Source organism: Apus apus, chromosome 26 (assembly GCF_020740795.1).
Source record: "Apus apus isolate bApuApu2 chromosome 26, bApuApu2.pri.cur, whole genome shotgun sequence".
Lineage (NCBI taxonomy): Eukaryota > Metazoa > Chordata > Aves > Apodiformes > Apodidae > Apus > Apus apus.
In genome coordinates, this window is record NC_067307.1 from 2,332,011 (window position 1) to 2,344,448 (window position 12,438).

At 59.9% G+C, this 12,438-nt stretch overlaps 1 protein-coding gene across 1 annotated transcript in view; it reads left to right on the forward strand.

Annotated features, from left to right (window-relative positions):
* The first annotated feature begins 2,135 nt into the window (after positions 1–2,135).
* GFRA2 (GDNF family receptor alpha 2) overlaps positions 2,136–12,438 on the forward strand; it is a 28,667-nt gene continuing 18,364 nt past the window's right edge. Inside the window, exons 1-3 of the mRNA XM_051640918.1 lie at positions 2,136–2,337; positions 8,306–8,620; positions 12,082–12,165. Of these exons, the coding sequence (XP_051496878.1) occupies positions 2,298–2,337; positions 8,306–8,620; positions 12,082–12,165 (439 nt within the window). The 5' untranslated portion in view covers positions 2,136–2,297. The remainder of the gene's footprint in view (positions 2,338–8,305; positions 8,621–12,081; positions 12,166–12,438) is intronic.

Sequence of the window (12,438 nt, forward strand, 5' to 3'; positions counted from 1 at the left end):
TGCAGGTTGAGGAAACAAAACGCAGGGACAATCGAGGTTTGAAGCTGTGGCTCCCCCTCCTGGGAGCAGCTGCGAGGATAAACGCCCTCAGGGATCAGTGTGATGGGGGCTGAGCAATCCTCCCCCTCTGCCTCGAGCCTGGGAAGGCAGGAGATGGAGACAGCGGTGAGGCTGAAGGGTGGAGAGAAGAGAGGAGAGAGGTTCCCTCTTCTGGCCGAGACGATCCTTTCCTTCTGCTCGGCATCGAAGCAGGGACTGAAGCAGGGATTGAAGCAGGGACTCGCATGCCTGGGGAGGAGGCAGAGGTGCCTGGCCATGGGCTGGAGCAGCTGCTGTTCCTGCTGCTGGGATCCCACCTCCGGGGCAGGCAGAGGAGGAGCGCGGAGGCAAAAGGGACAGGGGAACGGTGGCTTTTTAGCGTCACAACTGGCACTTTTGGGGAACCTTCCTGCAGGAAAACGAGCGGAACAGCCAGTGCAACGAGCCGCTCTGAGACCTGACAGGATTGCAGCCCTGCCGGGCAGCTGAGGACACAACTTGCCACTGCTGTCTCCATCCAGGCTGTGCGAAAGCACAGGAACAGCCTGCTAAGTCAGGCTCCGTGTTCTGTTGTTTGGTGGCTTGTTTGGGTTTTTGTGTTGTGGTTTTTTGTTGTTGTTTTTCTTTTAAAGAGCAGGCAAGCCAGGGACAGCAAAGAGCATGAAAAGAAGAGGAAGGGAAGGATGTTGCTAAATAAGAAGCCTTTCTCCTGCATACTGCTCTGATCTGTTCTTCCTTGTCCCCCCCTTTTCCCTTGGTCTGAACTTTTCCCCCTGCCTGCTGCTTGCCTGCCACCCCGTTTCTTGAAGCACCTCACTTCAGAGACAAGGCTTTGTGACCCCGGAGGGGGGGGGGGGGGGGCTCAGTGCTGTGCCCCCCAACCCTGTGGTGCAGAGCACAGGGTGCTGATGGGGCTCAGCAAAGTGTGGCTGCTGCCCCTGCCCCCCCCTCCTGCTCCAGAGGCCCATTATTGCCTGGAGGGGGTCGGAGCTGAGCATCCTTTGTGCTGCTCATGCCCTTCATGGGTCTGGGGCCAAGAACCCCCCCTTTGCTGGAGCTTGTAGGGTCTTGACCCCAAGTCAAGGAGAGCAGAGAGGGGGGGTGAGGGGCTCCCCAGCCTCAGGCAGAGCTGGGAGGAGAAGGAGAAGGAGGCCAGGAGAGCAGCCCCATGCCTGGGGGAGCAGCAGAGGGATCAGGGTGGAGGTGACACCCCTGTTCCCAGCTCTGGGTGGGGTGGGGGGGGGGGAGCAGAGGATGCTCTGGGTGTCAGGAGGAGCAAAGTGCTGGTCCCCAAAGCCAAACTGTCGGTGGAGCTTTGGACCTGAAGGGATTCACTCCCCGGGCTGGTTGTGTGTGTGTGTGTGTGTGTGTCTGTCTGTGCAGTTCCTCCCGCCCCCCCCCAGCAGCCAGGACCCCCCCCACACCCAGCTTGCAACCCCCCCCAACTGATGGCACATCACCTATCCAGGGACAAAGCACCCCCAGCCCAAGGGGTCCCCCTCTCCCATCCCTGAGAGAAAAGCTGGTCCCAGACGACCGGGGCTGGGTGGGTGGGTGGGGGGAAGCAAAGAGGGTCCTTCCCCTCCCTCCGCAGCCGCGGCCGCTCAGGGGGTCCCCCCGTTTGGCTCGGGCAGGTGCATCGGCGAAGGGTGGGAGGGCTAAAGGAAGGGATGGCGAGCCGGGGGGGTCCTCAGACAGACCCCCCCCCCTCCCTCCCCCGGCGGAAGGGCGGTGAAGGGCGTCCGCGGCTGCGCTGCCCTCCGCGGATCGGGGCTTGTTGGGGGGGGGGGGGGCTCGGCGGAGAGAGGCGGAGAAGAGCGCGGAGGGCAGGGGCGGGGAGGGGCAGCACGGCCGGCTCGGCCCCTTCTCCGGGGCTCCCCCCCCCCCACCCCATAAAAAAAAAAACAACCTCCACAAAACCCAACCAACCAAACCACCCCACCCGGTTCCCGGCAGCCAGAAAGCTCCGCACAACCCGCCGCTCCCCGCCGTGCGCGGAGCCCCGGAGCGGGGATGCGGGAGGCGGCGAGGGGCGGCTGAAGCCCCTGCTCCGGCATCCCCCCCCCCCCCTCCCCCGACACCCCCAGCCTCTTCATTTTTTTTTAACCTCCTACCGTCCTCTGCTGGGATTTGGGATCTACCTTGTGGGATTTTTTTTTCTTCTTCTTCTTTTTTAATTTGTTGAATTTTGCATTTTTTCCGTCCCGCCGGGCGCACGTGGAGGGACGCGTGGATTTTATCTTTTTTTTTTCACTAACATGATCTTGGCAAACGCCTTCTGCATCGTCCTCTTCCTAGGTGAGTGGCCCCGGCGGGGGTACCCGCAGGATGGCGGAGGCGGCGGGTCCTTCCTCCCGGGGTGGGGGGGGGGTCAGGGGCTTTGATTCTGTATTTTGGGGGGGGTCGGGGGAACTGGCGAGAGGAGCCGGTTCTCCCCGCCACGGGGGGGATTTTAAAACTAGGGGCAAGTTCATGTTCTTATTCTCCAGCAAACTTAAAACGAGGCGTTTGGGGGGGACGCACACACACCCCAACATCCCCAACCGCCCTATTTGGGGCACCCCCCCACTACCACCCCCCCCAGCACCCCACGGCCGGATCAGCCTTTGATTCCCTTTCTCCTTGTAGAAATCCGAGGTGGATTGTGCGTTTTTGGAGGATCTCGAGACCCCCTTTTATTCCCCCCCCTCCCCACCCAGTGTCTCCCAGCGCCCTCCAGCCGCTGCTGCCGTGGCTGCCGCCCCCCCCCCCCCCCGCCCCCCATTCCCCCTTCCCCGTCCCTGCTGGTCCCTGGGAACCGGGCATGGAGAAGCCGTTCGGAAAGTTGAGCTTCATGGCATGGATGTGTGCGTGGGGAATTGCTGTCCCTGCTGGTGGAATTCCTGCGTGTGGCTTTAGATGATGGGCGAGTTCCTGAGGAGCTGCCGGGAAGCTCCGCAGCTCTAGGGCAGCCTCAAACGGAGCAGCTGGGAAAGAAAAAACAGGGGAAAAGGCAGGGACTGGGGTTGGGGGGACTGGGGTGAAAAGGAACCGGATGAGAAAGGTCCGTTTTTCAGCTCCTAGGAGGAGGAAAAAAAACCCAAGCAGGACGGAGTCAGGGTCCTGCTGGGTGCACGCAGGACAATGACTCGGTGGGGTGCTCTGGGTGCTGGTATGGCAGCACCCTGCACCCCGCTGCCTGCCCTGGGGGGGCTGTGTGTGGGTTCCCCAGCACACTGCAGCAGCCAGCGCCTGGGAATGCTGGGCTGAGCTCGTCTGGGCTGGAGGAGCATCACCCGGTTTGTGAGGACAGGGGAGAAGGGACAGACGAGCTGCCCGGGGAGACTTGAAGGTTGGCAGGGGAAAAACTCCCCTCCAGAGCATCGGGGGGGGGGGGCAGGTGGAGGGATCAGGGTGTGTGGGGTGATCAGGGTCCCCCGGGAGGGCTGGTTTCTCTGGATGAAATGGGGGTGATGGGCTCTTCCTCTCCCCTGCTCCCCAGCACAGCCCCCAGCTGCCGAGGGGAGGGGGTGCTGTGCCAATGGAGGGGTGTGTCTGCCTGGGTGCAGTGGGGGTGCTGGTGCCTCCCCTGCCTTTGTGTGGGGTGGGACAGAGGGCTGAGTTGTGGGGGGCTAATCCCCAGTTTGGGGGTGTCCTTCCCCAGCAGCAGAGTCTGTCAGGGCAGGGGGGGCATGAGCCCTGCCTGGTGGCCAGAGGGAGCAAGGAGAGATGCTCTGGGAGCAAGGAAGGGGGGCACACGTGGGGAGACATCTGGGTAAGGGAGAGGGGTGGCTCTCAGGGGGCAGCTGTCTGTCTGTCCACACGTCCAGATGTCTCACGAAGGAGATTTGGGAGGGCAGGGACCTCCAGGATGCCCCACCTAAGACATCCAAACTGGGGGCCGTTCGCCACCTCAGGGGAGGTTGTGTGAAAGCAAGACCCTCTGCCCCCTCTCCCCAGTGCCCCAAGATTTTCCTGGGTGCAGGGTGGGTGGGTGGGAAGGCTATGTGTCCCCCCAGCCAGAGGAGCTGCAACACCCCGAGCAATCATCACTGCACCCCCCAGATGGAGCATCAGGGACGGGGTGCCTGGGGGACCTCATCCTGCAGCCCCCCAGCAGATGTGGCCTTGCAGTGAGGAGCCCGAGGGAGCAGGGCTGGCTTGGACCAAGCCCAGCTCCTCACATCTGGGCTCTCCTTTCTCAGGAGCCACCGAAGAATAAAAACCACCCTTTCCTTGGGATAAAGAGATCCCTGCCACAGCATCCGGGCTGCGGGGCTGCACGTTCCTCAGCAATTCCCTTCCCCGTGTCAAGTTGTAGAGGATAAATATTTACCTCTCCAGCTGCCCGTGTCCAAAGGTGTCTGGCAGGAGCAGGAAAAGGAAACATATTCCAGCTAGGAAAGAGGCAGCACAGCCTGATGCTGTCGGGGAAGCTGCCGGAGAGGAGGGGAAAATGGGATCAAGGTCTTGGTTGCTGCCTGGCAGAGGCTCGTGCATCTGCCTGCAAATCCTTGCTGTGCTCTGACACCCCGGAGGCTGCTGAGGATTAGGTTTGAATTCTCTGCAGATGTTTCATTGATACGAGAGTTTAGAGGGTGTGTGTCTGCCAGGCAATTTCTTTTTGGGTAGGATGAAAAAAAAAACCAACACAAAACCCACCAACAAACCAACACCCCAAATCCTCAGCCTGTCCCTCCATCCAAATTCCCCACCTGTGTCTCTGTGGGGAGAGAGGGCTGGGGAGATTTCTCCTGGAGGAGAGGAGGTTCTCCAGGGGAAAACACTGACCTGGCAGCAAGGGCTGCTGGATGGGGAGGGGGGCTGAGCTGTCCTGTGTGGGCTGTGGGCTGGGGAAGGGCTGATCCTGCCCTTCCAGCTCCAGCTTTGTGCCGTGCTCTGGGGAAGGGCTGATCCTGCCCTTCCTGCCCCAGCTTTGTGCCATGCTCCTGGGTCTGCTGGCACTCCCCCCTTGGAGGTGGTGCAGGGTGCTGCAGGCACCCTCCCGGGGCTGCCCAAGGGGCACACAGCACCCTACTCTCTGCCAGAGCGTGGAAGCAAGGTGGCAAAACCCAGGAGGCTGGGGCCAGCTCACTGCTGTGCATCCCTGCTGGCTCCCTGGCAGGTGGATTGACTGTTGGGCTCCCCACCCTGGCACGAGCAAGGATCCCATCCCAAGCAAGGATGCTCCGTGTGGTCCAGCACTGTTTGCAGCAGGGCAAGGTTGTCTCCTTTCCCTGCCTGGGAGCCCCGTGGAGCCAGCAGGCACACAGGGTGGCAGCTGGAGGAAAGGCTTTGGATGGCACTTTGGGAAGAGGCTTCGTGGCATCAGCTGGAGAAGCCTGAACGGGAGCAGAGACTGAAGCAGAGGGTTCGGGGAGAGCTCCAGAGGGATCTGGATGAGGACAGCAGAGGAGAAATGGCACATCCTGCAGCTGAAGGATGGTTCTCCAAGCCTGGGGGCTGATTGCCCTGAAGCTGATGGCTGCAGCAGGAGCAGGTCACCCCTGCTCTGGGCTGGATGCCTCAGGCTGGGGTTTCCTGGCGTCTGAAGGTGCAGAACTGGCCCCTTTTTACTTTGAAACACCAAAGCATCACCCACCTCGTGGAGAAGAGCTGGCATTTCTGCCCTGAGGAGCCTCTGAGGATGCTTGTTTCTCCTCCACCAGCCCAGGAGTGTGCCTCCCATGTGGAATATAATACTGAAAGGCCCAGGAGGGCCTTCCCAAGTGACATTTGCCACCCAAAATTGGATCTAATGTGGACCTAGGGGCTCTGCATCTGCTCCTGGTTACCCGGACACCCTCCAGACCTCTCCAAACCCAACAGCGTCTGATCGGGGGCATCAGCTGAAGACCAGGAGGATGGGATCTGTTCCTTGGCCTGACCACAGGCAGTGGGAGATGTTTCCACCCAGGTCCTGCTCCTCGAGCCCCGGCATTGCCCCGTCCCTCCCACAGAGCTGTCCAAGCCCTGAGCATCTCCTCTTGAGCATCTCCTCTCATCTCCCCACGGCCTGAGGAGCATGTCCCACCATGGCCAGGTGGGCAGAGGTGTGAGGGGCCACCTGCTCCTGTGGCCACTTGTTCCCGTGGTCCAACCTGCTCCCGTGGCCACTTGGTTGGGATGCAGGAGGGCAGGGGGCAGGTGTCCCCCCCGAAGGCTGGTGGCAGGGGGACAAACCCTGCCTGCCGAGTGGGATCTGCTGCTGGGGCTGAGCTTGGGAGCTGCCTGCGCATCCTGGAGGGTGGGGGACACACGGGTGGCCCTTGTCACATGCCTGTAGGTGTCACTGTCCCCCTGCCGTACCCGGCCAGGCGGCCACGGGTTGGAAAGGGGCTGGGAGCTGCAGGTGGAGGGGTCGCCGTGCCCATCTGCTCCTGGCATGGGGCATCGCGGGGGGGTTGGAAGCTGCTCCTCAGGGCACAGGGACAGCGATGGGTGTGGGCGTCACACGAAGTGGTGTCCCCACTCTGTGACCTTCCGGACTGACTGACGATGCTCTGCAGGTCCCACAGTGCCCATTTTGGCCTGTTCTAGGGCTTTCCCTGCCTGCAGTTGCCAGCAGAGAGGTGGGGGGGGCAGTTAGGAGTGGTGGGAGTGGTGGTGGTGGGAGGGGGATCCCTCCCACCCCATCCCCATCGCTCAGCTGGTCCAGGCACCCATGCTGCCACCCAAGTGGCCTTGCCCTGGGGCTGCCTTGGCAAGAACCTCTTTCAAAAAGCCAAATGAGAAAACGAGAGAAGTAGCTTGAGAGCTGAGGGGGTGGTGGGTGGGAAGGGGGGTGAGGCAGGGTCCAAGGAGCAGGCAGTGGCCATGCAGGAGCCATTTGGGTTGGGTGGTTGCCACCCCCAGGAGTGGCTAGGACGGAGGCACTGAGGAGGTCATCCTGGGGGAGGAAGGGTTTGCACTGAGCTGCAGCTGATCTGCAGCCCTGCCAAGCCCGAGTGCTCCAAAACCCATGAGTCAGATGCCCTAAAAATAAAATAAAATAAATACAAGACAATAATCCTGTGGCAGGGCTGAAAGCCATGAGCTGCAACATAAAAACCAAACAGCAACGTGAGCAGGGAGTTTGGGTGGGCTTGGATGCTCTGGGTTCCCGAGAGTTCCTGCCTGGAGGGTCATGGCCCCACAGCCCCAGGCTGGAAACACCCCGGGTTTGTTTATTGCCTCTTTGGTTTTAATGAGAACCAGAGAGTCCTGTGGCATCCCATGACTCTGGGGGCTGAGGCACTGGGCTAACCCAGGCACTGGGCTAACCAAGGCATTGGTTAACCAAGGCACTGGGCTAACCAAGGCACTGGGTTAACCAAAGCACTGGGTTAACCAAGGCACTGGGCTAACCAAGGCACTGGGCTAACCAAGGCACTGGGTTAACCAAAGCACTGGGTTAACCAAGGCACTGGGCTAACCAAGGCACTGGGTTAACCAAAGCACTGGGCTAACCAAGGCACTGGGTTAACCAAGGCACTGGGCTAACCAAGGCACTGGGTTAACCAAAGCACTGGGTTAACCAAGGCACTGGGCTAACCAAAGCACTGGGTTAACCAAAGCACTGGGTTAACCAAGGCACTGGGCTAACCAAGGCACTGGGTTAAGCAAGGCATTGGGTTAACCAAGGCACTGGGCTAACCAAGGCACTGGGTTAAGCAAGGCATTGGGTTAACCAAGACATTGAGTTAACCAAGATGTGAGGTTAATCGATGAACTGGTTTAACCAAGGCATTGGTTTGAGCAAGACATTGGGTTAACCAAGACATTGGGTTAACCAGCACGTTGGGTTAAACAAGGCATTGGGTTAAACAGGGTGTTGGGTTAAACAGGGTGTTGGGCTAAACAGGGTATTGGGTTAAACTGGGTGTTGGGTTAACCAGCACGTTGGGTTAAACAAGGCATTGGGTTAAACAAGGTGTTGGGTTAAACAGGGTGTTGGGTTAAACCAGGTGCTGGGTTAAACCAGGTGCTGGGTGAACCCTCCACCTCCCCTGCCCTGGGCCATGTCAGTGCTGCCGGGGTGCCCTGGGACATCCCCTTTGCTTCTTCAGGCCCCCAGCTGGGTTTAGCCACGTCTAAGAGGGGTGACGGCTGGGGACACATCCAGGCCTGCCCGAGCACCCTGCCAGCACCCTGCCCCCCCCTCCCGGGCAGCCCGGAGGGGGCTCCATCCGGGGGAGGGGGGCTCCGGGTGACGTGTGGGGGATGCGAAGGGGGTTTTTGCTCCTCACCCTGTGTCACCTTCCTCTGCCTGCCTCTCTCTTTCCCCTCTCAACCCCGCTTCACCCAGATGAGCTTCTCCTCTCTCTGGCCGCCCCCCCGTCCCCTCCGGGGCAGGACCCCCATGGCTGGCGAGTGCCCGTGGACTGCGTGCGAGCCAACGAGCTGTGCGCTGCCGAGCCCGGCTGCAGCTCCCGGTATCGCACCCTGCGACAGTGCCTGGCCGGTCGCGACAGGAACACCATGCTGGCCAACCGGGAGTGCCAGGCAGCCCTGGAGGTGCTGCAGGAGAGCCCCCTCTACGACTGCCGCTGCAAGAGGGGGATGAAGAAGGAGCTTCAGTGCCTTCAGATCTACTGGAGTATTCACCTGGGGCTGACCGAAGGTAGGGGGCTTGGGGGGTGGGTTGCGGGGGTGGGGAGGGGGGGGGGGAGGGAGGGGGGGTGCTGGGGGGGAGGTGGTGGTCCTGAGCCGTCTCCAGCTTGGGAGGTGCTGAGGGCATCTTGGCCGCTGTGGGAAAGCTGGGATCTGGTGGGAATGGGGGTCCCAGAGGAGGTAGACGAGTGGGTGCCCTGGGGGGGCCCGGGCTTGAGGGCTTGGTCTGCCCGAGGTGGGCAGGGGGCAAGGGGGAAGGAGGCTGGGGGCTGCGTTTGCAGCCAGAGCTGCTGCGGGGGTGGCAGAGCTGTGGGGACATCTCCCTCCTCTCCCTCCCTCCTGCCTGCCCCGGGGATGGGGCTGTTCCCAGGGGATGATGCCAAGGGGAGCAGGGCTGGCGTGTGGCTTTGCACCTCCATGTGGGGATCTCCCGAGGTGCTGAGGTGGTCGCTGCCCCCTCACCCCCTGCCCAGGCCCCCCGTTAGCCCTCGCCCCGGTGGGATGTGTGGGCTGGGGGGCAGCAGGGGGGGGGCTCTCTGGGGGCTCCCCTTGCAGAGAGCTGCTGCACCAGAGCCTGCTGAAGGAGTAAAATCAGAGGCTGGAGCAGTGCAGGGAATTGGAATTGGATTCTGCTACTCTGGGGCTGGTTTGTTCCTTGAAGGCAGGACTATCTGCTGCCTGGAGGCAGGAGGAGGCAGGGGGGCTTCACCCACAGCCCCTCACCCCTCTGCAGGGCAGCGCTAAGGCCACGCTGAGGGTCCAGAGGGGCCCTTTGCTGGGCTCAGAGGAAGGAACCAGTGGTGAGGGGGGCTCAGCTGGGGCTGGTGGGGTTTGCTTCGTCCTCCCGTGGGCTCTGCCCCCTCCTGCAGCTCTGCCAGGGCCCAGCTGGCCCCAGCCCGGGGAGGAGCAGAGCCAGCAGCAGTTGGACAGTACACATCCCTTTCCTGGGCTTAGGGCTGGAATCCAACTTCTTCTGGTGTGAAACTACCTGTCCCAGAGCCCCTGAGCTGTGACAGACCCCCCCAGGGGCACCTGCCCACTTGGCTGGTGGCAGCTCCATGACAGACCTTTGCCCACCTGTGGCACCAGGTGTGTTGGCAGCTTGGCCCTGCTCCCACCAAGGCTCTGAGCCTGTCAAAATGTCCTTTTCTCTGCTGCTTCATTTCTAAAAGCCACCTCTTTGAGCAGCTGGAGTTTCTGGGCTCCCTTTGGTGGAACCTGTGGAGGAGCCTCCAAGCCCAACAGCCACTTCTCCAGGCGGGCACAGGTCTCACCTCCCTCCTCAGTGGGGGATTGAAGCTGGAGGAGCTGTTGATGGTGCTAGGAGGGCTTTGGTGGCAACAGCAAGGACGTGGGGAGTTGTGCTGGAGCCCTCAGCCCCCCCGGGGTGAAATTACCTTCAAATTTGGATCAGCATAAAGACCAGCGAGCCCAGAAACCAGCCCAGAGCAGGAATGACTGGCTAATTGTGTTCCACCCCTCATTAGCAGCCTTCATTCAGCAATTTCTGAGGGCTTTGCAAGCATGAATGAAGGATGTTTTACTGCGTGCTGGGTACTCCAGGACCTGTATGATGGGTACTCCAGGACCTGTACCTGGGGGAGGAGGTGGCAAGAGAAGTGATTACACCAAGTCTTCAGGAGAGGTAGGAGCTTTGGTGAGATCCAGCAGCTCGTACCTTTCATGTGCACAAACCAGTGAGTGTAAAAGCAACGAGGAGCCCAAGGTAGACCTTGATCTTCTGCCTTGTAGCAGAGAAGCTGTGCCTGGTGGGCTCCCATCCAGCCCCTCTGCTGCGGGAACTAACCTGTCCCTGCTGTTGGGTAGGATTGCTCTCACTCCAGCCTCATTCCTGGAGGTTAATTGCATCTCAGCGAGCTCAAGAAAAGTCCACTGCCCTTTTTAATGCTCAGTAATTTTCCTAGCAAGCAGCAGGATTCAGCTGGTGTTTAATTATTTATGGCATTGGCAAAGCAATATAGCAGGAGGTTACAGTGTTTCCTAAATGCACTTTAATAAAGGTGCTGTTTGTCATCCCAGCATTAGGAAACCCAGGGAAGGAGAAGGGGGTTGGCCTGAGGCAGGAGGACTTTGCAGGCTTCCCAGGACACGTTTCCTTCCCCGTGGTGCCCTTGGCTCTGGCAGGGGCTCTTGCCCCCATGTAGCATCCCCAGGGTCACCCTGAGGGTGGTGGTGAGGCCGGAGGCAGGGTGATGGGCTGCAAAGCTTCAGCCTCTGGAGAGATCCCACTGGATCTCCCTGCCCAGCCACCCAGCTCTGCCCTCTGACATTCCCAAGGAACGAGGAGCTGCTGGGCTTGGAGAGAGCCCTCCCACATTGCTCCCCACTTCTTCATCAGCTTGTTTTCCAGCACGGGGTTTTCAAGTGGCTCCTTAATTACACAGGGTAAAGCCTCGGGCTCGTGATAACTGGGAAGAGAAGGTATGGACTGGAGAGGTCTGGGCAAACTGGGCTCCAGCCTGGGGCAGCTGGGGCAGGGATCCTGCCAGGGAGCAGCTGGGCACTGTGCAGATCGATGCTCCAGGCATCTGGGCAGCCTCTGACTGGGCCTTTCCAAGTCCAGCCATTGATTTGTTTTCTTACCATTTTTTTAAATATGTATATATTCTAATTTTTTTTTCCCTTTCCTGTGGCTGCTGGGGTTGGAGGAGAGCGTTTCCTCTCCTGAGAGCTGTGGCTGGCTCTCCTGAAATCAGCCTGTTCTGGAGTTACCCCAAGGGGCAGGCAGCAGAAGAAGGAGGGTTGGCAGTGGAATCAAAGATGGGAGTGAGGGGGGGGGTGTTGCTCCCAGCCTGGGGACAGATAATCCGGGCTCTGTCCCCTCTGGAAAGTGCAAATTGCCACGGGCAAACCCCTGGACCAGTGGTGGGAATGCTCTGGAGCTCAGATGGTGAAGCTCTCCCATCTCTCCCCCCCCACTGAAGTAGTTCCATGTTCCCCAGGTGCAGCAGAGGCAGAGCAGGTGGGGAACAACCTTCACGGTGGTTCTCCAGGCAAATATTTCTGGTTTCTTGTTGTTTTGGTGTGGGGTTGTGGTTTTTTTTACAACAAGAAATCAATCCAGTGCTGAGCACAGACCCAAGAACTTCCAGCTGGCCCAGGCTCTGCGGATGTAGCCATGAAACCTTGACCTTCCAAAGCTAAACTCCCTCAACTCCTGAGGTCAGTTTGGAGGCAACTGCTGCCCAACCTTGCCCTGCAGGCAGCAGCACGGACCTGCCACAAGCTCCTGAACAGCCCAAATGAAGCTGAGCTGCCCCAAAATGGGCTTTTCTTTTTGCTGCAGGGCAGTGCTTTAAAGACTTTTCACTTCTCCCTTCCCAAACCACAGATTTTTGTGCCAGGGGGGCTGCCTGCTCCTGGCTGTAGCCTCGGTGGTGAGCGAGGTTGATTTGCTGTGGGTTTTCATTTGCTTTTTCTTCCCCTTGTCTTTTTTCCCTCCCACTCTAGGAGAAGAATTTTATGAAGCTTCCCCCTACGAGCCGGTCACCTCTCGTCTCTCTGATATATTCAGACTTGCTTCAATTTTCTCAGGTAATCAAAGCAAGGTGCTGCTGCTGGTTTGTCTTCTCTTGCCCATGAACACAGACCTGCTACCGAGCTCCCTGGCCAGGAAAACCTGCACCTGCTGCCCCCGTGGTTTGGTCCTTTGCTCCTCCAGCTCCTCTGACCTTTCTATGTCCTGTCTCTTCTCCCATCACCCCAGACCTGATGCCTTGAGCACCAGTTGGGGGTGAGAGGTGGCCCCCAGCAGCCAGTTGGGATGCAGAAGCCCGGGTGGAGGGGCTGGTTCCTGAGCCCTGATGC